The following is a 20,580-nucleotide window of genomic DNA, read 5'->3' as shown; positions in this document are numbered from 1 at the left end:
GGCAGCAGGGGCCTGATCGACTACCTCACCGGCGCCATCCCGGGTGAGGCGGGGTGGGAAGGAGGAGCGGGCGGGAGTGAGAGGCTTGGCGTGAGGGGTGCACAGGCGAGGGCGTGGGCACTAAGGTGGGGGGTTGAGGCGGGGGTGAGTTGAGGCGGGGTGAGGGGGTGTGGTTGCTGGATGCTGCCCATAGTTGTTACAAGTGCATGCACGCACGCCGATGCATGAAGCTATGGCCCCACCGGCCTTGATTAGGAAAGAAGTCATCTTTTGGTGTCAATCCGTGCGTATGCTTCACTGGGCTCCAGCCCTGCCCCGTCTCATCCTCTCATCCAGTGTCCTTACCCAGGGGTGATGACCTGCAATGCACAGGCCGTGCCCCTTCATCCCGTGTGCCAGTCCTGTGCCCATCCCTACTCGTCCTAGTCACGAGGCCTAACTAGCCGTGCACACGCTCCAGCCCCCGCCGCACCGTCAGCCGATGCAGCTACGAAGCCGTTCGCTACCCGCCGTCACACCCACGGTCACACCGCCTAGCAGCTAGTCCTCATTACCGTACACCTGGCCAAGCTGCATGAATCAATGCAGCCAGCGCTTTACACAAGACAATATCGGCTGACACAAGCAGGTCAAAGCAATCTAATAGTAAAACGGTAGCCAACGAGCCAAAGACGCTTGGTTCAGCGACGCCGCGTCGGGCATTTGCCCGCCTAGTCAGTTTGTGTTGTGTTCACCTGCATGCCGGTCTGTCAACCGCCCAGCGCCCGTATTCAACACTAGCAGACTAAAGCCTAAAGCCGCAGCGTCTAAAAGATACAGATTAATCCATGTACAGAGTCCTAAATGTCCTAAAACACCCGAAAGAGAAGCCAATGCACGAGTTGCCAAAGAGCAATGCTAGGCAGACAGCGTTCGACCCAAACCACGTCTAGTGATGACACGCACGCTCACGGGCACGCAGAGTGCCTCCCCTCGCAGTAGCAGTATGAATATCTGCAGCGCATGTATAATGAATTAGTTTGTACGCCCTATGAAAGAACTTCCACGCCCTAGGCCGCTTGCTCCATCCTAAGCGGTAGGTCATGTTGCAGTCCTGCCCCTGACGCGCACTCGGAGCTAGCTGCGGCACTCCTGGGGCTGTCTCGGCCCGCAAGCACACAAGCAAACGCACACACTGATGCCGGCCGCACGCCTGCTTGGCACGGCACGATAGCTAGTAAGCGAGCTAGCGAGCAAGCCCTACTCTCCTTGGCAGCATACGCTGCGGCCCTGCCAATGAAACCATCTCAGGTTTGCCATCTCTCGAACCTCTCAACAGCCCTGCCCGACAGCCTATGGGCGCCCTTGGGCGCGACAACGCAAGCCATCAATACCAAGCACCGCTAGCAGCACGTAGCAAGTAGCGTCATCAGTAGCCGCACACAACGACCTCCTCCCAGATCGCGGCCAGCCGCTGCACCACCTGCTCCGCAGTGGGCCGCTCCTGCGGATCCCAAGCCACGCAGTCGAGCAGCAGCAGCTCCAGCGACAGGGGCAGATATGACGGGAAGATGCCGGCCGGGAAGGCACGGGCAGCAGCCGGCGCGTCGCCGGCCGGCCACCAGCTCTGCTGCGCAAACCACTCCGCCGCGGCGCTGTTGCTGCCGGTCACAGCCACGCACAGGGCCGTGATGCCGAATGAGTACACGTCAACGGCGGCCATCAGTGGCACGTTGCTCTGCACCTCGGGTGCCATGTAGTGGCGGGTGCCGCAGGCGATCTCGAAGCAGAAGGTGCCAGTGGGGTCGGCGGGGCTCAGCTGCTCAGCCAGACCAAAGTCAGCCAGGCAGTAGGTGTCGTCGGCGCGGTGGAGCATGTTGGCAGGCTTGACATCTGTAGGGGATGAGAGGGCAAGGGCCAGCGAGTCAAGCGAGGCGGGTAAGAGGTCATGGTGGCTGGATGGGGGCGCAAGTAAAGGGGCAGAGAGTGCGCGGCGTGGCGCTAAGTAAGTGCATGCATGCGTCTTCCATCTCACCCATCCCCGCCGTCGTATCCTGGGACACGCACCACACCCTCATCAGCGGCAGCAGCCCCGGCCCTCCGCATCTGCCTGGCTGGCCCGCTCACCGTTGTGCACGAGTCCCACGCGGTGCATGGCCTTGATCGCGGCCGCCAGAAACACCAGGATGGCCAGCACCTGCTTCAGCGGCAGCAGCGCCACGTCCTCCCACACGTCGCGGCAGCGGGGAGCACTGGCAGTGCCAGGCACTGGGAAGCCCGGCGGAGCACGGGCCACATGCACAGACGGCAGCAGCGGGTCTTCAGCAGCAGAAGTAGCAGCCGAGGCCGGCGCCGACGCAGGCACGGGCGGCGAGGCCAGTAGTGGTGCGAAGCCAGGCGGTGGCAGCGGGGGGCGAGGGGCCGCCGGCAGTGCGTGAAAGCCCGGCAGCGGCGGGCACGGGCGAGGGCTGGCCGCCAGCAGGGGCTCAAAGCCGGGCGGCGGCGGCGGCGGGCGAGGGGCCGGCAGGACGCCAGAGCCCGGCGGCGCCGCCGGCCGCGCCCTGGTGAGGTTATCAGACATGCTGGCGACGTCGGTGTTGGCAGCGGCGGCTGCATCTGCCTGCTGCTGTGTGGCCTCCATCTGAGCCCAGATCTCGTCGCGCTTTTCAGTGGCATCCTCCTGTGCAATGCAGAGCATACCGTATAGGAGTGAGGGGCCAGGTTTTGGGCATGACAGCGGGCTTGTGTGTAACCAACGCTCAAGCAAGCGTGCACGCACGCACACACACAGGCCCGCCCACACAGGCCCCTCTGGGCGGGCTTTCGTTTCGCTTTTTAACACACAGGCCCGCACACGCGCACGGCTCACCAGTTCGCAAGCCACGCAGCCCTTCGCCAGCTCCATCACCATCATGGGCAGCTGCCCGGGTCGGCCGCCGTGGCACAGCAGCTGCACAAACGGGCTCTGCTCAGCCGCCGCCAGCAGCGGCAACGGCTGCTCATGCGAGGAGGAAGAAGAGGAGGAGGAAGAGGAGGAGGAAGAGGCGGTGGCGCAGGCCTGCTTCAGCTTCATCGCCGCGCCGACCTCCCTGTTCAGCTGCTCCTTGGCCTTGGTGAGTCCGCCCAGGAACAGCTTGGCAGCAACGGGCCGTGTGGTGCCGTCGGGCCGCTGCAACAGCCCCACGTGCACGAGGCCGTAGCCGCCGCGGCCGATCTTGCCCTCGGACCGCCAGCACTGGAGGCCGTGACGCTCCTCGAACGCGTCCAGCTGAGGGATAAGGGGGACAGGAGGAAGAAGGGAAGAGGGTTACATTCGTGATGACTTCAGAAGGGGGGATTGGCACCGGGCGTTACGAAGGCGGGCGAGGGAACCAATGCAAGTGGACAGCGAGGAGACAGCTAGCCGCCCGGCGACACGCGCGCACACAATGTCATGGCTTCCATGGATGCACCCAACCAAACACCCCAGCTCAGGCGCAGGACGCACGGCAAACTACCGTGTGCGTACGTGTGCTCCATGCTGCCCACTGCTGCCACCCACTACACCCACCCACCGGCACGAGACACCCGCTCACCGGCAGCTTGCGGAAATCCTCCACGACGCTCTTGGAGAAGCGACGGAAGGAGCCGTCCTCGAACGTCACCACCAGCCGCACCTCCCCCTGCATGTAGCTGCTGACGTCGTCGTTCTCATCGCCGCCACTCGAGGACTCTACCTGGACCTCGCCGCAGCAGGTGGCCGCGGGCGCGTCCTCGCTCGCCGGGCAGGAGGCGGAGGGAGCAGGGGCAACGACGGGGCCGGCGGGCACGAGGGCCTTGGAGGTGGAGGCGGAGGTGGGGTTGGAGGGGGAGGCGGAGGGGACGGCGCTGCCATCGGTCGTGCAGTCGTCGCCCGAGCTTGACACGGGCGGCGTGGGAGACTCCTCGATGGTGGCCGAGCTCCCGGGCGCCTCAGCGACGGGCTCGGCCGACGCCGTCACGCTGATGGGTGACTTGTTGCCCTCGAGGACGGGGTCGGGGCTAGCGGCAGCCAACGTGGCGCGCGGGTCCCAAAGTGGACGCCGAACGACCTGAGCGAGAGGGGGAAAGGGCGCGCGGGTGGGGGAGCGGAAAGGATGAGTGCGCGCGTTTGTTGAGCAGGAGCCTCAAGAATGCCGATACGTGGTTGTATGAAAGAGCCCCAGGCGAGAGGTCTAAGAGCCCGCGCGAGCAACAATCAAGCTGCACAAACCAAAGACTGTCGTAAAGCCTACTGCGCATGCCATTAGTGGAAGTTTGGCTTTGACCACCGCCGGGCCAGCGTTCCGGCCAGGCGGTGCACAAAGGAAACGCCAGTAGCGCTGAATTGGTGGTTGTGCCCGCCAACGTGTACCCGTCGCTTTTGCAGAATGCTCACCTTCTGTCCATTGCAAGGGCAGCATGGCGAGCGGATGTCGCTAGCAGTAGCCTTGCACAGGCGAGGCACGCCGAGGGCCTCAGGCAGAGCATTGAGCATGCAGCTCAAGTCCTCCCTCAAGTCTCCGCCCGTCAGCGCCTTGAAGACGCATCCAGCCAGAAACGAGAGCATAGAAGCACACGTTTGAGCAAAGGAAAGAAGGAGCGACAAGCAACAGAAGTGCGCCGAGCAATCGGTGCAGTCTTTTCGCTCGCTATGTGCGTTTAGATGTCACGAGCTAGCAGTGCATGCTTTGAGAAGCTGAGATAGCGTAGAAGTAAGGAAATGCCGCATGTTGACCGCATTTTGTCCAGCCCCGCGACCTCGCGACCGGATGGCAGTACGACCGCGCACAGCTGAGCCGCCGTGAACAACAGGTCCCTCGCCACACCGTGCGTGTCCAGTTTGCGATTGAATGCATCATGTAATACTCTAGATGTATTACTCGCAGCAAACGTTGCATAAAAGAAATGCGCGTGTCAGGACGACTGGAGTGAGACGGAAGGTGCACAGCCATGACTGAATTACACCCCGTCAGCTTGTCGCTAACGGCCGCGCCCCGGCAGACGCAGTGTGCTGGCCCGCAGCTAGTAGACGCATGCTTTGACAGCGGGTGCATGTCTCAGAGACTCAGAGCCGCACGCGGGGCCTTCGGGTGCTGACTCTGCTGAGAGTGGAAGGGAGTGCATGCGCGCAGCCGGCAGCGGTCGGGTTCGCAGAGGTCCGCTCAAGGTCACCCCTGGGTCCGCTGTGGTTGGAACGTGTAGTTCGACGCCACATCCATACATAACGCTGGACTGGCCACCGACAAATGCTCTTTCTCCTTTTACCAACGCCACTGCGACATCTGCACTCTGCAGACGCGGGCACACATGGCATGCTTGAAGTTATACTTCACTGAACACATCAGGGAAGCAACAAACGGCACCAACACACAGCCCACTCTTCAAGCTTAGACCGTTCGGAAGCTAGCAGGTAGACATGCGGCCTCCTTTCAACTGTCCCAACAAAAGTATATGAAATGATACGGCACTCCCGCTATACCAGTATGACTCAAGGTTCTGCATTCACCAGCCAAAGCGTGCCAGTTCTTATCCCATGCACCTGCCTGTGCCTAGTGCCCCTGCCCACGGCATTGCAGCAGCGCGACCGTACCATAGCAGCACGACCAGTGCGCCCGCACCATGCACTGCTCTGAGGTCGTGGCGTTCATTCCCCTCGCCTGCCCTTGCGCCCTTCCATTACGGTACTTCATGGCATGCAGCTGCGCCCATGTCGACAGCCGTACCAACGCCATACGTCTGTCCCCACCACCTATCCGTCACCTGCTGCCCTGCATCAAGCCTTGCCTGGCTCCCTCTCGCTTCCTTCTGCCATTCCCTCCACCCTCCACCGGGCCCAACCTCCATCCCAGCCCCCACAGCCAATGCCCGCTTCTCGACCCATATGCTGCGTTGGTTGGCGCAGTTCGTTTACTCGGGGGGTCTTCCGCTGCACGCCTGCACCCTTCCCCTTGCACCCTCGCCCCTTGCATGGCTCTTGTACATCATGTTTGCATCCTAGTCGCTGGCCGCGACGCCACAAACCCCACACATCTTTTGTTGTTGTTGGTTACAAGATGGTGTGCACGAGCATGCGTGCTATCCTGTCCCCGTAGGTACCAGTGGGCTGGGCCGGTGGGCCTTTATAACGCCGAAACCCTGCCGTAACTCACTTTGTGCAACGAAGTTAGGCGTGTTCGACTGTACTACTCAATTCCAACTACGTCAACTGCTAGCCCGTCAGCCTAGGTGATTAGGTGCGTTGGCCCCGAATGCCCGCCCCTCCCTTCCATCGGGGCTCTAGCCCTGCTGCTCGAAACCCTTCGAAAGCTCCGAGTTGCTCCTTGCGCAGTGCACACCCTACGGACGTCAGGTAAGGCGCCACCACCACACATCTGACCCCACCGATGACTGCCTAGCACCTCATCCGGCCGCCATAGCCACCCACCTCGCTTCCATGTCCTGCACCCGCGCTCCCTCCACCCTCCACCGAGCCCCACCTCCAAGGCTCCAGCTCAGGCCCACTTAATCGTCATCCCCCTCCTCATCTTCCTCATCTTCCTCATCGCCTTTGTCGCCCTCATCTTGCTCATCGCCCTCACCGCCTTCGTAGCCCTCATCTTGCTCATCGCCCTCATCGCCACCACCACCCTGCGCGGGCGCAACCTCGCCGCCCCACCGCGCCACCGCACTCGTCAGGCGGCTCAGTTGCGCCTCCAGTACCTCAACCGCCGCTTGGATGGACCCCTCAGCCGCCGCCAAACTTTTGCGAAAGCTCGCCCGATCACGCTCGTTGTCGATCAGGAAGTCGAAGCTGCTCTCCATTGCCATCCCGCTCCGCGCTGACACCAGCCCTCGCCGCTCCTTCAACAACGCTTGCAGCTCGAGAGACCAGAGGTCAAACAAGCCCCAAGAAATGCCCCTCAGCCGCTGCCGCTCCATCCACCCCTCACTCAGAGCGCCCTCCAGGCCCTCCCACGCACTCCACAGCCCTGCATCCCTGTCCGAGCCCTCGTTCGCCTTGTCGGCTGTCGCCCAGACTACGAAACTGATCAGGGGCAGGCTCGGCACAAGCGCCACACACGCGGCCCTGCGCAGGGCGTAGCAAAACGCGTTGTGCTTCTCCCTCCGCCGGCAATACCAGTACATTGAGTCGCTGTTTTCCGCCAGCCACAGCGTCTGCAGCATGCCCAGATCTCCGTTGGCGATGGCGATACCGTAAAGCTCACATGTGGGCTGCGTGCCTCCGTCGCGGCCCAACTCCTCCTCCATATCATTGAGCAAGCGCTGCGGGTAGGGGCAGCCCTGCAGCCGCAGCCACTCCGCCACCTCCACATGCCCCAGCCGCACCGCCGGTTCCCACACGTCCGACCACCGGTGCGACCACAGGCCGCGCCTGCGCTCCTGATGCAGCCGGCCCAGCAGCCCCACGCTGCCTGACTCCACCGCTGCCTTCGCCATGGCGAATCTACCGCTGCCAACGGGCACCGTGCACCCGTGCTGCACGAACCACTCGAAAAGCTGAAGCCCGTTCCCCTCCGACGACGCCCGCACCGCCGCCTCCAGCAGCGAAGGCGACAGAGCCCCGGGGCAGCCGAGCCCATGCAGGGCCTGCAGCACCGGCAAGCCGCCCTTGGCCGCCGCAGTCCAGAGTGACTCCCTCAGGCAGGCGGCGGCGCCGTAGGTTGCCACCAACCAGCGCAGCACGCACACTTGCCCGTGCTCCGCCGCGGCCCTGGCGGCGCCCTCCACCCATACCGGCGGCGGCGGCGCCGCCGCTGGCGGCCCCTGCAGATCGTTAGGTGCAGTGGCGGCGGCGGTGGTGGCGCCCGCTGCAGCCTCTGCAGGCGCTCCGCTGCTGCGAGCTGCTGCGGCGTCGCTGTCGCTGCCATAAGCTCCTGGCGTCGCGCCCGGCGGCCGCGCGCCCTCGCTCCCGCCGGCGGCCGTGGCCCCAGCCGCCGTCTGCGGCTGCTGCCCGCCTGCCGCGTGCGTCGCCAGCGCCTGAAGGGTTGCCAGGTGGCCGCCGGCCGCAACCGCTTGCAGCAGCTTGGTTGAGGCTTCCTGCAGCCATTTCGGCGCCGCTCTTGCTGTTGTTGCTGCTGCCGCCACTGCTGCTGCTGCCGCCGCTGCTGCTGTAGGCTCGCCTGCCGCCCAGGACCAGAGGGCATGCATGCCGTCAGCATCCTCAAGCGGCAGCCAGTCCGCCGGCGGCAGCCTGACTTGGTAGCCCCTGCGCGCATCGGCCACCGTGCGAGGGAGGCATGGGCGGGTTGGGGATTAGGGTAGGCGGGCGGTGGTGTTGTGCGAGCCGGGCCTCGGCGGTCGAGCTCTAGACACGCATTCTGGACAGCAGCGAGGCCGGTCGGTTGCCCCGCCCCGCACCGGTCCCGCCCCGCTGCACACACGAATGCATCGGATTGGAACAGGTGCGAAGTGCTGAGGGCCCTGTGCTTAGTTAACTGCGGCCCCGTGCTGCGACCCTGCAGCCATAAGCCCACACGCACCTAGTGGGCAACCACCCGCAACACAGCAAACAAGCCGCAGTCCGGCCCCGAACACGCTGTGTCGTGCACTCGTCCGCTGCACTCACTTGCTGCGCGCCCAGGTCATACGCTCCAGCAGCGTCGCCGCGGAGAGCAGCGGCACGGGCATCCCCTGCCCTGTTGGCAGGCCGACCCGGACCTCCTCCACGTCCGGCCACTCCAGCTTGGGCAACCGCATCCTCGCCTCATTTTGGCCTTCCAGCCAACGGGCGTGCAGCCACTCGGCCTTGGCACACCAGTCGGGCGTGTCACTCAGCAGGGCGGCCGCCACCACTGCCACGATACGGTTATGGCTGGCGCTATTGAGCGCGGTTGAGCGCACAACCAACTCCGCCATGCCACGGAGTCGCAAGCCGAAGGCGGCGGACAGGCAGATGACCTCGACCTCGCGCTCCCTGATTCCTGGGATCTTGGGAAGGACCGCAAACTCGGCGGCGCCTACCCCAGCTGCCATTGCAACCGGGTCCGCCTCAGGGTCGAATGCAGGCTCCGGTGGCGCTGCGGCATCTCCGTGTGCGCGTGCGCCCGAGTCCCTTGCCGCCCCGACCTCCTGCTCCTCCTCCTGCTGCTCCTCCTGTTCCTCCTCCTCCTCCTCCCCCTCCTGCTGCTGCTCCACCTCCTCCTCATCCCAGTCCTCCTCCTCTTCCTCCTCCTCCTCCTCCTCCTCCTCCTCCTCCTCCTCCCAGTCCCGCCACTTGGGCTGAAACTTGTTGTGATCAGTGGTCTCCGCCAGCGTCAACAGTTCCCGCACCAGGCCCTCATGCCCGCCCGCCGCCGCGGCGGCCACAGCCCACGGCGCGTCCCACCCGCAGCCACTGCGGCTGAGCGCCAGCATGAGCCGCCGGTCGCCCCTGCGCGCCGCTGCCTCCACAGCTGTGGGCTCCCACGGGCATCCCAGGTTGACAAGCTCCTTGCAGACGCCCAGCTGACCCGCAGCCGCAGCGGCCGTCAAGACCTCAGGCGTCAGGGCACAGCCCGCCGAGCCCACCGCAGCGACCACACCAGGGCCGCCAGCGATCACGCGCAGGTTTTCCACACTGCCGCTGACCGCCGTCAAAGCCAGCAGCTTCTGGCGCTTCGCCAGAGACAGCGAGCGCACGGCGGCCCAGCTGCCGAAGCGGTGTCGGAAGGCGTGGTGCGGCACTGGCTGCGACAGCCGCACGTTGACATGGCCGCGGAACTGGGACGCCCAGGCGGAGCTGACAAGGCGCAGCGTGCAAGCCACCTCGTTCGGCGTCAGGAAATCCGCAATGCGGCTGCGAAGCTCGGAGGGAAGGTCATCCACGGGGACATGTCCGCCGCAGATGTGGCTCGGACTGGCCCAGTCGCTAAGACGACGCCGTTTCGCCGCTGGCTGCTGCTGAGCACTGCCATCGTGCTCATCTATGCGATCTTGGCTCGTCAGCGTCACGGAGTCTGCTTCGGCTGCCATGCTCGGTGCGCGAAATGGCGCGAAGGCGTGCCTGGGCGTGCCAAGGTTCCTCCGCCAAGTAGACTCTGCTATGATAGGCACATGAAAACCACAGTGTATCAGAGGAGGGGATACTTTGCAGACTACGGAGTACGGGTCTGAGCCAATGTCGACAGCTCGGGCTATGTTCCTGCTGCTGTTGTAGTATCGGACAAGTATCAATCAGACGCAACAAGTGTTTGGTATGTGTTCCGTCACAGGAGTTAATATCAAGCGGATCTGGGCTCGGCCATGCACATTGTGCATGGCCGAGCAGGCCAGCACGCCCACCGCCAGCGCGCCACCGGCACGGCCACCTGCGTCCCTCAGGCATCTCCACATCCTGCCGACGCCCTTGTGTTCCAATATTACTGCCATACTTAGACTTCTGTCTATATGGGTTGGTCGATTGTGCAAGCCTCACCCCCCAGGCCCCTACAAGGCCGCGATGCTGTGTACCAGCAGTCGTTAGTCGTTACTGGGCGGTGCAGTGTGATGCCGTGAGCCAGGCGTTCTGGAGTCACCAGACAGCCCTGGGGCCCTGGCTGCCGCTGACTTGCCGAACATGCAATTGCGGAGAAACCATGGCCATACCAGCGTCAAGGGGCCACAGCTACTGGTACTTACCGCCTTCAGGAACTCAAGGTGTTACAAAAGACAAGGATTTGGCCCAAACACCGTGCCCAAACACGGAGGAACAGATACCCTCGGGTTCTGAGCCACGTGCTCGCGACTCGTCAGTTCGGCCGGGGGGCTGCAACCATGGAACACAGCGGGCCCCGAGCCACATATAAAGCAATGTGTGTAGAAGTAAGCTGTCCTTGTACCAGCCCACGTGCAAGCATACACACACAAGATATCCCCTTGCCTAGACTGCCCGAGACTGCCATCGACCCGGCCGACTCCACTTGTGACCGGTGCCGGCTTCACACAAGCACCGTCGGCGTTGTGCGCTCGCTCACGCACAGTCACCCCATGAATACCCAGGCGTACACCACACATTCGCACACACATACACGCAGTGCTAGCACCATCAACCCTTCAACCCCCACCCCCAACCACCCACTCGCAAACAGTTCTATTCCCATCGATCTTATTTCTTTCTTCAACAGGCACCTGCATCCCCACAAAAACGTAACTGTTGGAGCTGGCCCCGACTGGCCGGGCCGCCATGCCTTGCAAAGGGACACTACTGATACTGGTATAGCTGCCCTAAGGCCTAAGACCCCTGCGGACACTGTCCGTCGCATCTCTGCATTCGCGCGCCAACAGCACACGCACATTGCTACTCCTGTATGTTCCACCTGCTGCCTATTCTTGCTCACTGTCTGCGTTTGCGACTCATCTAGCTTACCTCGCACATGGCTACTAGCGCCGCTGCACTGGACTACAACCGGCGGCATGACGCCGTAACGAAACCGACCACCACCACCACCACATTCGCAAGGCCAACGTGACCTTGCCGTGTGCGACGCCCTTGCTTCAGGGCGTGCGGAGATACCGGATGCATGCAACAGACGGCCTCCATTACTTGTTGGCGTACAAAATAGCGCCGCAAAGCAATTGCTTATCGGCACATGTACACTGCTCATGTAAGAAGGTAACCAAACCAGCTCTTGCCGGGTCTGAGCCGCCACTCAGGAGCACTTGGTTCCAAGCGCGTCTTGAGTGGCGCCAGCTGCCCCAGTGCCTGACACGCCAGACTTAGAACGCGACCACCCTGCAACGGCCAGAACGCACACGCACACAGGGAGCATACGCAATCAATCAATCAGTGATTGTACGTTATAAAGGCCGAGCGGCAGTGAAGGCGAAGCAGAGGACCACATACGCAAACAAGCACGGACGCTAGCAGTAGCAGCAGGAGTCCCCTGGCCAATCTGGCCCTCCTCTGCCCGCCCGCGCACGCGCCCAGACCCAGCCCAGCCCACCTCCCAACACAGTACCCAAAAGCCGCCCCCAAACCTAGCCCACGACATAGCCGCACGCACCGTGTCTGGTACTTTGGCTGCCCGTCCGAGCGCGTGCTGCGCTGTGTGGTGCGGTAGCCGCCTGTGGTGCCGTACTTGAGGGTGAGGCTGCGCTGCGTGTCCAGCTGCTCCAGCGGCTCACGATACTCGTCCACATACTCGGTCAGGTAGGACTGTTTTGGTTGGTTGGTTGGGTGAGAGGTTTGGTTGGGTGAGTGAGGGGTGTGGTTGGTAAGGAAGGATCCGGCACAACAGTGCGGGGAACACACAGAAACATGCCTCGATGTCAGCGCGGCAGCGTGTTCTGAGGGAGCGTGTGAGCCACGCTGGTGTGCGTGGCGGCAGCTCTCGGGTGTCGGCTGGGCGGGGTCCTATCATCTACGTGTCTTACCCACGCATCCAGTCCTCAGCTCTGGCCCGCCTACCTTGTATTGCACCGGCGGTAGGCCCGAGGAGCCCAGGGTTGAGCTGGACAGCTTGGTCCCGGTGGAATAGGGCGACACACCCGCTGCATCCACAGATATTCAATGTCGGTATGATTGGAGGCGGATTGAGGGGGCGGAGAATTCAAAAGGGGCGTTTGCAGCCCAAACCAACCTGGCAGCCCGCTGAAGCGGTAGGTAGCACGGCCGTCAGGGGTGCTGCCGGCGCGCTCGGCAGTCGCCCGAAAACTGTAGGGACTGGAACCGTGACGTGATGTCAGGGCTGCGGTCTCGGGCGAGACAGCGTATTTGGGCACGTAACGCGGAAGCTCGGGGCGCTCGCCATGGAAGATTGTGTAGGTCGATGTCAGCGGCGGGGGAGATTCGGGAGTCCACTGTCCGCGAGTATGGAAGGTGGATGTGTGCTTGAAGTTCGGGTTAGTGCTGTTGTCCACTCGCGTCGTCGACTTGAGTGTCTTTGTTGTGGCGTCCATCTTGTTTGTCTAGCGCCTTGATTGTGTGCGGCTGATTGATGGATGCTATTCAGTTATCTGAAGGTGTTGTACAAGCTTTATGGAGAAGCGCAGCTGTGAGCCCGACAAGCCCACTTCGAAGGCCAGGGACCGATTCTGTGCCCCTCATCCGCATACCGTAGCATGCGTTATTCCTGTGTTTCCTGACAAAGTTTTATACGAAGCACTTATGCTAAGCTGGCAGGGCCAGAACCTCGCCCTGGGAACATACACGCTTTCGCCCTTCTGTGCGACTCCGCTTGGTGTCCGTGGCACGCCGCTCCAGATGCCGCTCTGGTCAGGACAGCAGGCCAAGCTGCAACATCAACTTCATGCATGTTACAACATGTCAACGTGCTCTCTCGATACCCTGCGCGCTCTGGCCGTCCGCACCGTGCTGTCAACATGACCCAGCGGCTGGCGTCACCAATCACCATGCTTGTACACGCCTGTACTTGCAGCCCTGTACCCCAACTTGCAGTCCGCACGAGACCATGGCGCAGAGCGCTGTGTGTCCGTTGTACCCTGTCACCGTAAGTTATCTTGCCACACGTACAGCTGCGTTGCACTGCGAACTGCGGCACGACATCGCGCTGGAAACACGAGCCAGCAAAAGCCGCATCACTTACACGACCAACAGACATACGGTATCATATGTTGTGCTTGACCTGACGCGTATGGCCGACCCAGAACTGTGCCATAAAACCAATGTACGGCAGTATTCACACACGCGGATCCATAAGCTTAGTCCGCATCTCTTCTTGGAACCACCATTGCATACTGCAAGATATGGTGCGTAGTCGACCAGCCGCGGGCCCGCCTGCGCCCACCTAGCTCCTTCTCCTGCTTCCCTCCGCCTCCGCTTGCTCGCCGGAACGCGGGGAGATAGCCGCCCGCAGCCCCATCGCCACTCCGGCCCCACACTGCGCCAGAGATAGACATGAAGCCAGCACGCGCACAAGGGCGGCCGGCGCCGCCAGCCCCAGCCAAAACCGCCGCTCGATCAGCACGCATGCCAAGCCGTCCCCACTCAGCGGGCCTTCGCGTCAGCCCATCCGGCCTCCCTCGTTCCCCGGCTAAGTACCCCCGGCTTCACCTCACCACCATCATCCCAGTCGACCGGCACGCAGGGCATCCCGCTGACAGACACGTGCTGCCGTGCCGCCATGCGCTTCGGCCCCTATGCGCAACGCCACGCAGGGTTTAGGAAACCGTGCATGCATGCACAAGTGGCAGGCGTGCCCCATGCCTGCCCCTCCCTCCCCCCAGAAACCGCGAAAGGCAGCCAGAAAGGCTTTGGGCACCCACCTAAGGTATACCACATGCATTTGCGTCGGACTGGCCTCATGTCCGGGCCTTGCCGCGCACACACCACACTGCACAAGCACACACACGCACACCGACACGCACGCTACAACCCAGCACCCTGACACCGCTGTCGCCGTGCCAACCATGCAGTGTTCATCGCCCCGGGGACGGGCACACAGCGCGCCGGGTGGAGCCAAAAAAGAGATGTGTCTTAAAATAGGAAATGCGTAGACGCGTGTCGGGCGAGCGGTCTCTCAAACTTCAATTCATTCATGTTGTACGTAACCATGCCATCTTATTGTTGTGTGTCAACGCAGCAAACAACATTCAGGGTGTCCAAGGCCCTCACGGCAAGTCAAGGTTCAAAAACAGATGTACGAAATTCTTGTAATATGTGGAGGGGTGCTGTCTCCCGCGTCCCGGCTATGCACACCGCCTCCCGTGGCACCCCTGGAGCCGCTGTTGTGCCACGTGCCCGGCCGCCGCTCCCTCACACCAATCACCCTTAAACACACCGTCCAAACGCATGACCTGCGTCATCGGCGCCACTCCCAAGCCCCGGCCATGCTCAGCCTGCGGCCCAACCGCCCACTGTGTCCCGGCCAGGCCGCTCAGTCCGCCTCTGCCTTGATTTCGGGCAGCGCCGCCGGCGCGACCGCGGCGTCTACCGCACCCACGTCCGCGCCGATCAGCACAGGCGACCCGCCCGCTGGCGGTAGCGGTGGCGGTGGGCTTCCCGCGCCTGGCGCACCCGCCGCTAGCAGCGCAGCCGTCTGGTTGCTCTGCGCCACCGCCGCGGCCGCCGCCAGCGCCGCCGGCAGCCCCGCCGCACCCGGCGCCCCAGTGGCACCAGGAATGCCGCCGCCGCCCGCCCGCACCATAGCGGCGGCCGCCGCCGCCAGTGCCGCTACCGGGTTGCCTAGCGGCGGCGGCGGCCGCGCGCCGGCCGCGCCCGGCGCGCCGCCAGCCGCCGCCGCCGCCGCGGCAGCGGCGGCGCCGTTCTTCGCCGCGGCAGCCGCCGCCAGCATGGCTACCTGGGCCATGGCCGCATAGTTTGGCTGCATGGGCCGCGGCGGGGCGCCAGCTGCCCCCGGAGCCACCACCGCGCCCGGCGCACCCGCAGGCCCCATCACGCCACCGGCCCCGCCAGCCCCGGCACAGGCCGCGCCGGGCGCGCCGCTGGAGGAGCCTGGCGGCGAGGTTCCGCCGGCCTTGGCGTTGGCGTTTGCCGCGGCGGCGGCGATTGCGCTGATGGCGGCGGCGGGGTTCAGGCCGCGGCTGGTCATGGCGTTGACCAGGGCCGCAGCGGCGGCGGAGTTGTCGTTGAGGAGCGGGTTGGCGGACGCCGCGGCGGGCGCGGCGCCGCTGCCGCTGCCGCCGCCACTGGGTGGCGCGGACGCGCCGCCGGCGCCCTGGACGAGCAACGGATGAAAGTGGCAACATGAGCCCCGTTTGGTTGCAATAACGGAAATGCTTTGCCTCATCGAGCTGTGCAGGCGGGACTCGTTGCATTCACCATGCCGCCCTCAACTGGACCCAAGCCCCAGCCTCACAGCCTCAGCCGCGCAGCCCCACGGCCGCCCGCACGCACCTCCCGCGCCGCTGCCGCCGCCTGCTCGTCTTGCTTCCACAGTATCTTGGGCCGCGGGGCGTCGTTCTTTGAAAAGTACAGGCCGCAGGCGTTGCAGAGCGGCCGGCCGTCGTTCTTGTCCTTTCGCCAGAAGGGCGTCGACTTGGTCCCGCAGTTTTTGCAGACCTGCACAGGAATCAGAACATGAAGAGGCGGCGATAAGGTGCATAGCAGACGATGAGCTAAGCGGACTGACATGCGCGGTGCAGGCCTGGAAGCGTGTTGTGCAAGGCAAACGCAAGTCATGCAAGCAGCGAGTATGTGTGGCCACAGGCATTCAAGCGCCAGGAGGCGCCAGGAGCAGGAGGATCCCATGCATTGATCGTGCATGTATGTGTGCCTGCCAGCTGCATCGGCTGCGCAGCTGCCCCTCAGCAACCCTCTGCAGCCCCCCGCCCCGCAAGCCCTTGCCCACCTTGCCCGCGCACTGAGAGCCCACCTTCTGCTCCTTCGTCGCGCGCCGCCCGCGCTTGCTGTCATTGCTGTTGCTGCCGCTGAGGCCGCCGGCGCCACCCAGCCCGGCGCTACTGCCCCCACGCGCCATGAACCCGTTGCTGCCGCCGCCGCCGCCCTGCTGGTCTAGCGACCGCTTTGCGGAGGCCGCGGCCGCGGACAGCACCGCCGCCGCCGCCGCCAGCTGGTGCGGGTTGGCCTGCGGCACGCCCTGCGGCCCCGCGTAGTGCCCGGCCGCCGCCGCTGCGCCGTGCTGCTGGAGGTGCGGCTGGCCGTAGCCGTTGTGCTGCGCGTGCTGTGCGGCCTGCTGGTGCTGTGCGTGGCTGCCTGACGCGTGCTGTGAGGAGCCGAAGGCCTGGTGCGCGTCGGAGTCGTCGCCGTCCTCAACCTCTGCAGGCCGGCAGCGTGGGGGGTTGGGGGTTGCAGGTATGTGGTGGATGAGCTGTCAAGGATGGCGGTGATCGACGGGCGCTACGCCATGTGGGGTCGGTGCACGCGCCCGACCGGTCAAAGGTGGTGCTGCGAGAGCTGGGCGGCATGCGCGACACGTGCTCGGGCTGGCGCACGGACAGCTACTGCGCAACCAGCGCTAGGAGGCTGGCGTGTCAAACCCAGCCTCTGCCCCCCGCCCTCCCCGCCCCGAACGTGCGCGCCCACTTGCCAGGAGTGCTATGCCATTCCCCATTCCCATTTCCATTCCCTCTCTCCCTCCGCCTCTTTCATACGTACTGTGTCACACGCCACACACCGCGACCCTTTCCCCTTGTGCTTTCCTGACACCACACAAACCGCAACCAGCCAGCCCAGCCACTCACCGCTGCCGCCCTCGTCCTCCTCCTGGTAGGCCTCGTCGCTGTTGGCGGGAAGCATGAGCATGCCCATGGGACCCATGGGCCCCATGCCGGGCGGCACGTGCATGCCGTGCAGCATGCCGTGCATGGGACCCGCGCCCAGCATGTCGTGCGGGTTTAGCCCCATGCTCGCAGCCACGCCCACCATGTCCACGTCATCAGGCGACTCGAGGACGCCGCCGCCGCCGCCGCCGCCGGCAGCGTCCATGGGGTCAATGCCGGCGCTGCCGCTGGCCAAGCCGCCGTCGGCGGCGGCGCCGCCGGCGCCGCCCATGTGGTGTGGCGGGCTGGAGTCCGGGGCGACGTGTCCACCGTTGGAGGGGTCGTGGTGGTGTGGCGTGTGCTGGTGCTGTTGCTGCTGGTGGTGGTGGTAGCCCTTGAAGCCCATGGCCACAGCCATGGGGCCCATGGTTGCGGACGCAGGTGTGGAGCCGGGATGGCCCTGTGGCTGCACCGGCAGCTGCGGTTGGTGCGGCTGTTGCTGCTGGTGCTGTTGGTGTTGTTGGTGCTGCTGCGCGTGCTGCTGCTGCTGCTGCTGGTGCGCGTGCTGGTGCGCCTGGGCATGGGCCTGAGCCTGCGCTTGCGCTGCCTGCTGCTGCTGCTGCTGCGCCTGCTGCTGCGCCGCCGCCGCGGCCGCAGGCGACGCGCCGCCCATCGCCGCCGCCATAGCGGACGGGTCCATCCCTCCCATCATGCCCGGCATTGCCCCCATGCCGCCCATGCCATTCATCATCCCCGCCATCGGCCCCATGCCGCCCATCATGCCATTCGCGCCGCCGCCGCCCATCGCGCCCGCCATCGCCGCCTGCATCGCCTGCGCCTGCTGCATCCACTGCGCCGCTGGGCCGCCTGCAGCCGCGCCGCCGGCGCCCGCGCCGGCGCCGTTGGCGCCAGCGGCGCCGCCGCCGCCCATCATGCTTGCCATCATGGCTGCCATGGGGTTGCTGGCTCCGCCCATGCCGCCCATGCCGCCCATGCCGGCGCCCATCTGCATCATCATGGCCTGCATCATGGCTTGGTACTGCGCGGGGTTGCCCATGCCGCCCATGCCGCCCATGGGTCCGCCGCCCATCATGCTCGCCATCATGGCCTGCATCTGGGAGGCGGGGTCGGCGCCGCCGCCGCCGCCAGCGCCGCCGCCCATGGCCGCCGCCATGGGCCCCATGCCGCCCATACCGCCGTAGCCCATCATGCTCATCATCCACATCTGCCACCAGTACATCATCATGGCCTGCTGCTGCTGCGCCATCTGCCACTGCTGCGCAATGTCCGCAAGCGGCATACCCGTCACCACGTCGTTCGGGCCCGCGCTGCCGCCGCTGGGAGTGCCACCGCCGCCGCCGCCGCCGGCTCCGCCGCCGCCCGCCGCCGCGCCAGCGCCCCCGGGGCTGCCAGCTGCACCCGCCGCCGCCGCCGCGCCGCCGTTGGAGCCGTTGCCGGCCCCGCTGGCTCCAGTGCCGTTGGCGTTACCGCCCGCTCCGCTTGTGGCGGCGGCGCCGTTGGCCCCGGCGGCGGCGCCCATCATGCCCGGCATGCCGCCGCCCATGCCCATGGCGGCGAAGGGCCCCATCATCTGCTGCATGTAGGCGGCGGGGTTGTACTGCATCCCGCCCATGCCGCCCATACCGCCCATTCCACCCATGCCGCCTGTGCCCATGGCCTGCATGGCCTGCGCCATCGCCGCCTGCTGCTGCCCCATGCCGCCCATCCCGCCCATGCCGCCCATGCCTCCCATTCCGCCCATGCCGCCCATGGCTTGCATCATCTGGGCCATGGGGTTCATGCCGCCGCCCATGCCGCCCGCCATCGCCGCCTGCATCGCCTGGGCCATGGGGTTGTTGGCGCCGCCCATGCCGCCCATGTTCATGGCGCTGAAGGCGGCGGCCATGGGGTTCATGGCGGAGTTCATCATGGCGGCGGCGGCGGCGGGGCTCATGCCGCCGCCGGCACCGCCGCCGCCCATGGTGCCGCCGTTGAGGCCGGCGCCGGGCATGGGCAGGCCCAGGTTGGCGCCCGAGCCCGACTTGGCGTCATCCTGCTCGTCATGGTTCAGCGCAACCTGTGTGCGTGGGCGGGGTGGGCGGGATGAGGGTTGATGTAGGGGTACGGTCAAGCGCTGAGTTGGGGGAGCGCAGAGAGCCGGCAAAGAGCAGCGGAGGCCAGCAGGCGGGGCAACTTGCGTTTTGGGTTTTGCAAGCAGCCATGCAACCGGGTCTCAGGTTGCGACAGGCAACCAGACTGGTGACACAGAGGAAGCGCGGCGGGAGCGGGCTGGCCGGTCACGGTGCCCAGCGCGCTGGTTGCTGGCCAGACACAGCCGCTCATACGGAGACGGCAACGACCCCTATGAAAGTCAGAGTCGGTTCGCCGCATTCCGTGCTGTTACGCCTACCTTGGTGGTGATAGGATCCTCCTGCGACGTCTCGGGTTGCGAGCGCTGCGACCCGTCGTTCGTGGTCGTCGCACCGTTGCCATCATGCGTAGCTAGGACCATAGGGACCTTGCCCCGCCCGGCCTCATGCTCCGCCGCGGTCGCCAGGCTGTTGAGGGCATGAAAAGCGCTAAGCGTCTCCGCGTCTAAATCGGGGGTGTCCGCGCCGCTCGCCAGCTTGAGGAGTCTTCAACTTGGACCCAGCGCGTGCGGTTGGAGGTCAGCGCACTGCGCCGGCGATGAAAAGAAGCTGTGCTAAACGCGCCAGTCGAGCCAGCGCTGTGAGCAGGCAAGAAGAACTGCTCCGTGCGAGCGTCCGGATATCTGCGCTCTGACAGCGCGACCTGACGAATTCCACGGCCCTCCGCGGCGCCCTGTGGTCGCCTGCTGCAATTATAGATGGATGATTCTTGCTTCGTGAGACTGGGAAGCTTGTCTCCGGGCCCAGGCGGCTTAGCGAGAGTCGCCTTGCTCGACAACCTGGTCACCAACGACAGGCCGAGACAATGTTGAAACAGAGTGAAAAACAAGAGATATATATGATGGCCTGCACAAACGCAGAGCCGCGGGCTAGTCGCTCGTTGGGAGAGGGCGTGCCCAGCAAACAGGCCAAATGCGAGTGGCAAAATTGCAACACGCTATTCATATGGAGCTACACAAGGCAGACGACACTCCGGAGAGCGCACGGTCCCGCGAGAGTTCTTGCGTCGCTTTGCTTCCTTGGCCCCGCCCCTCCCCATCGAGAGTTCCTATATCGTTTCCATTGTATCAAGGCCCCCATATAACACTTACCTTCCCAACCTGTGCCACACCGGCGGTTCCAAAATTGCTCCGCTGCAGGTATGGCGCTGACCTGCCAGCAAGCCTAAGCTCAGGTCAAGTTGTGCAGGTATGTGCCCAGATTTTAATGCGCGCCGGAGCTTGTCAGTTGTCACGTCGCTGGTGGCACCCAAGGTCAATTCCTCAGTTGAACACGGTGACGGCAGAGGCCCCAAGGTCGCTGCAGATGTGTGTAAGCGACTGGGTTTTGTATATAATATGTATGTATGCACCGG

General features: G+C 64.6%; 5 protein-coding genes across 6 annotated transcripts in view; all 5 read right to left on the bottom strand.

Moving 5' to 3' along the window:
* Positions 1 to 129, bottom strand: part of CHLRE_11g467585v5 (uncharacterized protein) — a 4,563-nt gene extending 4,434 nt beyond the window's left edge. The window contains exon 1 of the mRNA XM_043067338.1: positions 30 to 129. Coding sequence (XP_042919338.1) covers positions 30 to 38 — 9 coding nt within the window. The 5' untranslated portion in view covers positions 39 to 129. The remainder of the gene's footprint in view (positions 1 to 29) is intronic.
* Positions 130 to 184: 55 nt separating this feature from the next.
* On the bottom strand, positions 185 to 4,859 carry CHLRE_11g467584v5 (uncharacterized protein). Its single transcript, XM_043067337.1, has 5 exons — positions 4,376 to 4,859; positions 3,555 to 4,049; positions 2,849 to 3,247; positions 2,107 to 2,659; positions 185 to 1,872 (listed from the first exon to the last, which is right to left on the bottom strand). The coding sequence occupies exons 1-5, from the start codon at positions 4,544 to 4,546 to the stop codon at positions 1,409 to 1,411; spliced, it is 2,082 nt and encodes a 693-aa protein (XP_042919337.1). The 5' UTR covers positions 4,547 to 4,859; the 3' UTR covers positions 185 to 1,408.
* A 67-nt stretch (positions 4,860 to 4,926) lies between these two features.
* CHLRE_11g467583v5 (uncharacterized protein) lies at positions 4,927 to 10,129 on the bottom strand. Its single transcript, XM_043067336.1, has 3 exons — positions 8,546 to 10,129; positions 5,914 to 8,185; positions 4,927 to 5,863 (listed from the first exon to the last, which is right to left on the bottom strand). The coding sequence occupies exons 1-2, from the start codon at positions 9,928 to 9,930 to the stop codon at positions 6,481 to 6,483; spliced, it is 3,090 nt and encodes a 1,029-aa protein (XP_042919336.1). The 5' UTR covers positions 9,931 to 10,129; the 3' UTR covers positions 4,927 to 5,863; positions 5,914 to 6,480.
* A 455-nt stretch (positions 10,130 to 10,584) lies between these two features.
* On the bottom strand, positions 10,585 to 13,019 carry CHLRE_11g467582v5 (uncharacterized protein). Its single transcript, XM_043067335.1, has 4 exons — positions 12,516 to 13,019; positions 12,344 to 12,426; positions 11,940 to 12,091; positions 10,585 to 11,668 (listed from the first exon to the last, which is right to left on the bottom strand). The coding sequence occupies exons 1-4, from the start codon at positions 12,832 to 12,834 to the stop codon at positions 11,653 to 11,655; spliced, it is 570 nt and encodes a 189-aa protein (XP_042919335.1). The 5' UTR covers positions 12,835 to 13,019; the 3' UTR covers positions 10,585 to 11,652.
* Positions 13,020 to 13,179: 160 nt separating this feature from the next.
* Positions 13,180 to 20,549, bottom strand: CHLRE_11g467581v5 (uncharacterized protein). 2 transcript variants are annotated; one of them, XM_043067333.1, is made up of 6 exons: positions 20,318 to 20,549; positions 19,487 to 20,005; positions 17,059 to 19,153; positions 16,206 to 16,633; positions 15,752 to 15,916; positions 13,180 to 15,572 (listed from the first exon to the last, which is right to left on the bottom strand). In XM_043067333.1, exons 2-6 carry the CDS (start codon positions 19,586 to 19,588, stop codon positions 14,772 to 14,774), a joined length of 3,591 nt encoding a protein of 1,196 aa, XP_042919334.1. In that variant the 5' UTR covers positions 19,589 to 20,005; positions 20,318 to 20,549; the 3' UTR covers positions 13,180 to 14,771. The 2 variants fall into 2 exon arrangements, with proteins under 2 accessions (XP_042919334.1, XP_042919333.1); XM_043067334.1 differs by having other exon boundaries at positions 16,230 to 16,633.
* Positions 20,550 to 20,580: the final 31 nt, after the last annotated feature.

This window comes from Chlamydomonas reinhardtii, chromosome 11 (genome assembly GCF_000002595.2).
Source record: "Chlamydomonas reinhardtii strain CC-503 cw92 mt+ chromosome 11, whole genome shotgun sequence".
NCBI lineage: Eukaryota > Viridiplantae > Chlorophyta > Chlorophyceae > Chlamydomonadales > Chlamydomonadaceae > Chlamydomonas > Chlamydomonas reinhardtii.
Note: the sequence above shows the minus strand (reverse complement) of the source record. Positions and strands in the feature narration are given on the sequence as shown.

What these genes read in the sequence shown, in the direction of transcription:
- CHLRE_11g467584v5 (XM_043067337.1), bottom strand. Translation starts at nt 4,546, where the DNA reads ATGCTCTCGTTTCTGGCTGGATGCGTCTTCAAGGCGCTGACGGGCGGA. An exon ending in AGGATTTCCGCAAGCTGCCG is followed by an intron (nt 3,248 to 3,554) that starts GTGAGCGGGTGT and finishes CTTATCCCTCAG; the next exon opens with CTGGACGCGTTCGAGGAGCG. An exon ending in CGTGGGACTCGTGCACAACG is followed by an intron (nt 1,873 to 2,106) that starts GTGAGCGGGCCA and finishes CATCCCCTACAG; the next exon opens with ATGTCAAGCCTGCCAACATG.
- CHLRE_11g467583v5 (XM_043067336.1), bottom strand. Translation starts at nt 9,930, where the DNA reads ATGGCAGCCGAAGCAGACTCCGTGACGCTGACGAGCCAAGATCGCATA. An exon ending in ATGACCTGGGCGCGCAGCAA is followed by an intron (nt 8,186 to 8,545) that starts GTGAGTGCAGCG and finishes CGATGCGCGCAG; the next exon opens with GGGCTACCAAGTCAGGCTGC.
- CHLRE_11g467582v5 (XM_043067335.1), bottom strand. Translation starts at nt 12,834, where the DNA reads ATGGACGCCACAACAAAGACACTCAAGTCGACGACGCGAGTGGACAAC. An exon ending in CCGCTTCAGCGGGCTGCCAG is followed by an intron (nt 12,427 to 12,515) that starts GTTGGTTTGGGC and finishes CTGTGGATGCAG; the next exon opens with CGGGTGTGTCGCCCTATTCC. An exon ending in TACCGCCGGTGCAATACAAG is followed by an intron (nt 12,092 to 12,343) that starts GTAGGCGGGCCA and finishes CAACCAAAACAG; the next exon opens with TCCTACCTGACCGAGTATGT.
- CHLRE_11g467581v5 (XM_043067333.1), bottom strand. Translation starts at nt 19,588, where the DNA reads ATGGTCCTAGCTACGCATGATGGCAACGGTGCGACGACCACGAACGAC. An exon ending in GGAGGACGAGGGCGGCAGCG is followed by an intron (nt 16,634 to 17,058) that starts GTGAGTGGCTGG and finishes GCCGGCCTGCAG; the next exon opens with AGGTTGAGGACGGCGACGAC. An exon ending in GCTCTCAGTGCGCGGGCAAG is followed by an intron (nt 15,917 to 16,205) that starts GTGGGCAAGGGC and finishes ATTCCTGTGCAG; the next exon opens with GTCTGCAAAAACTGCGGGAC.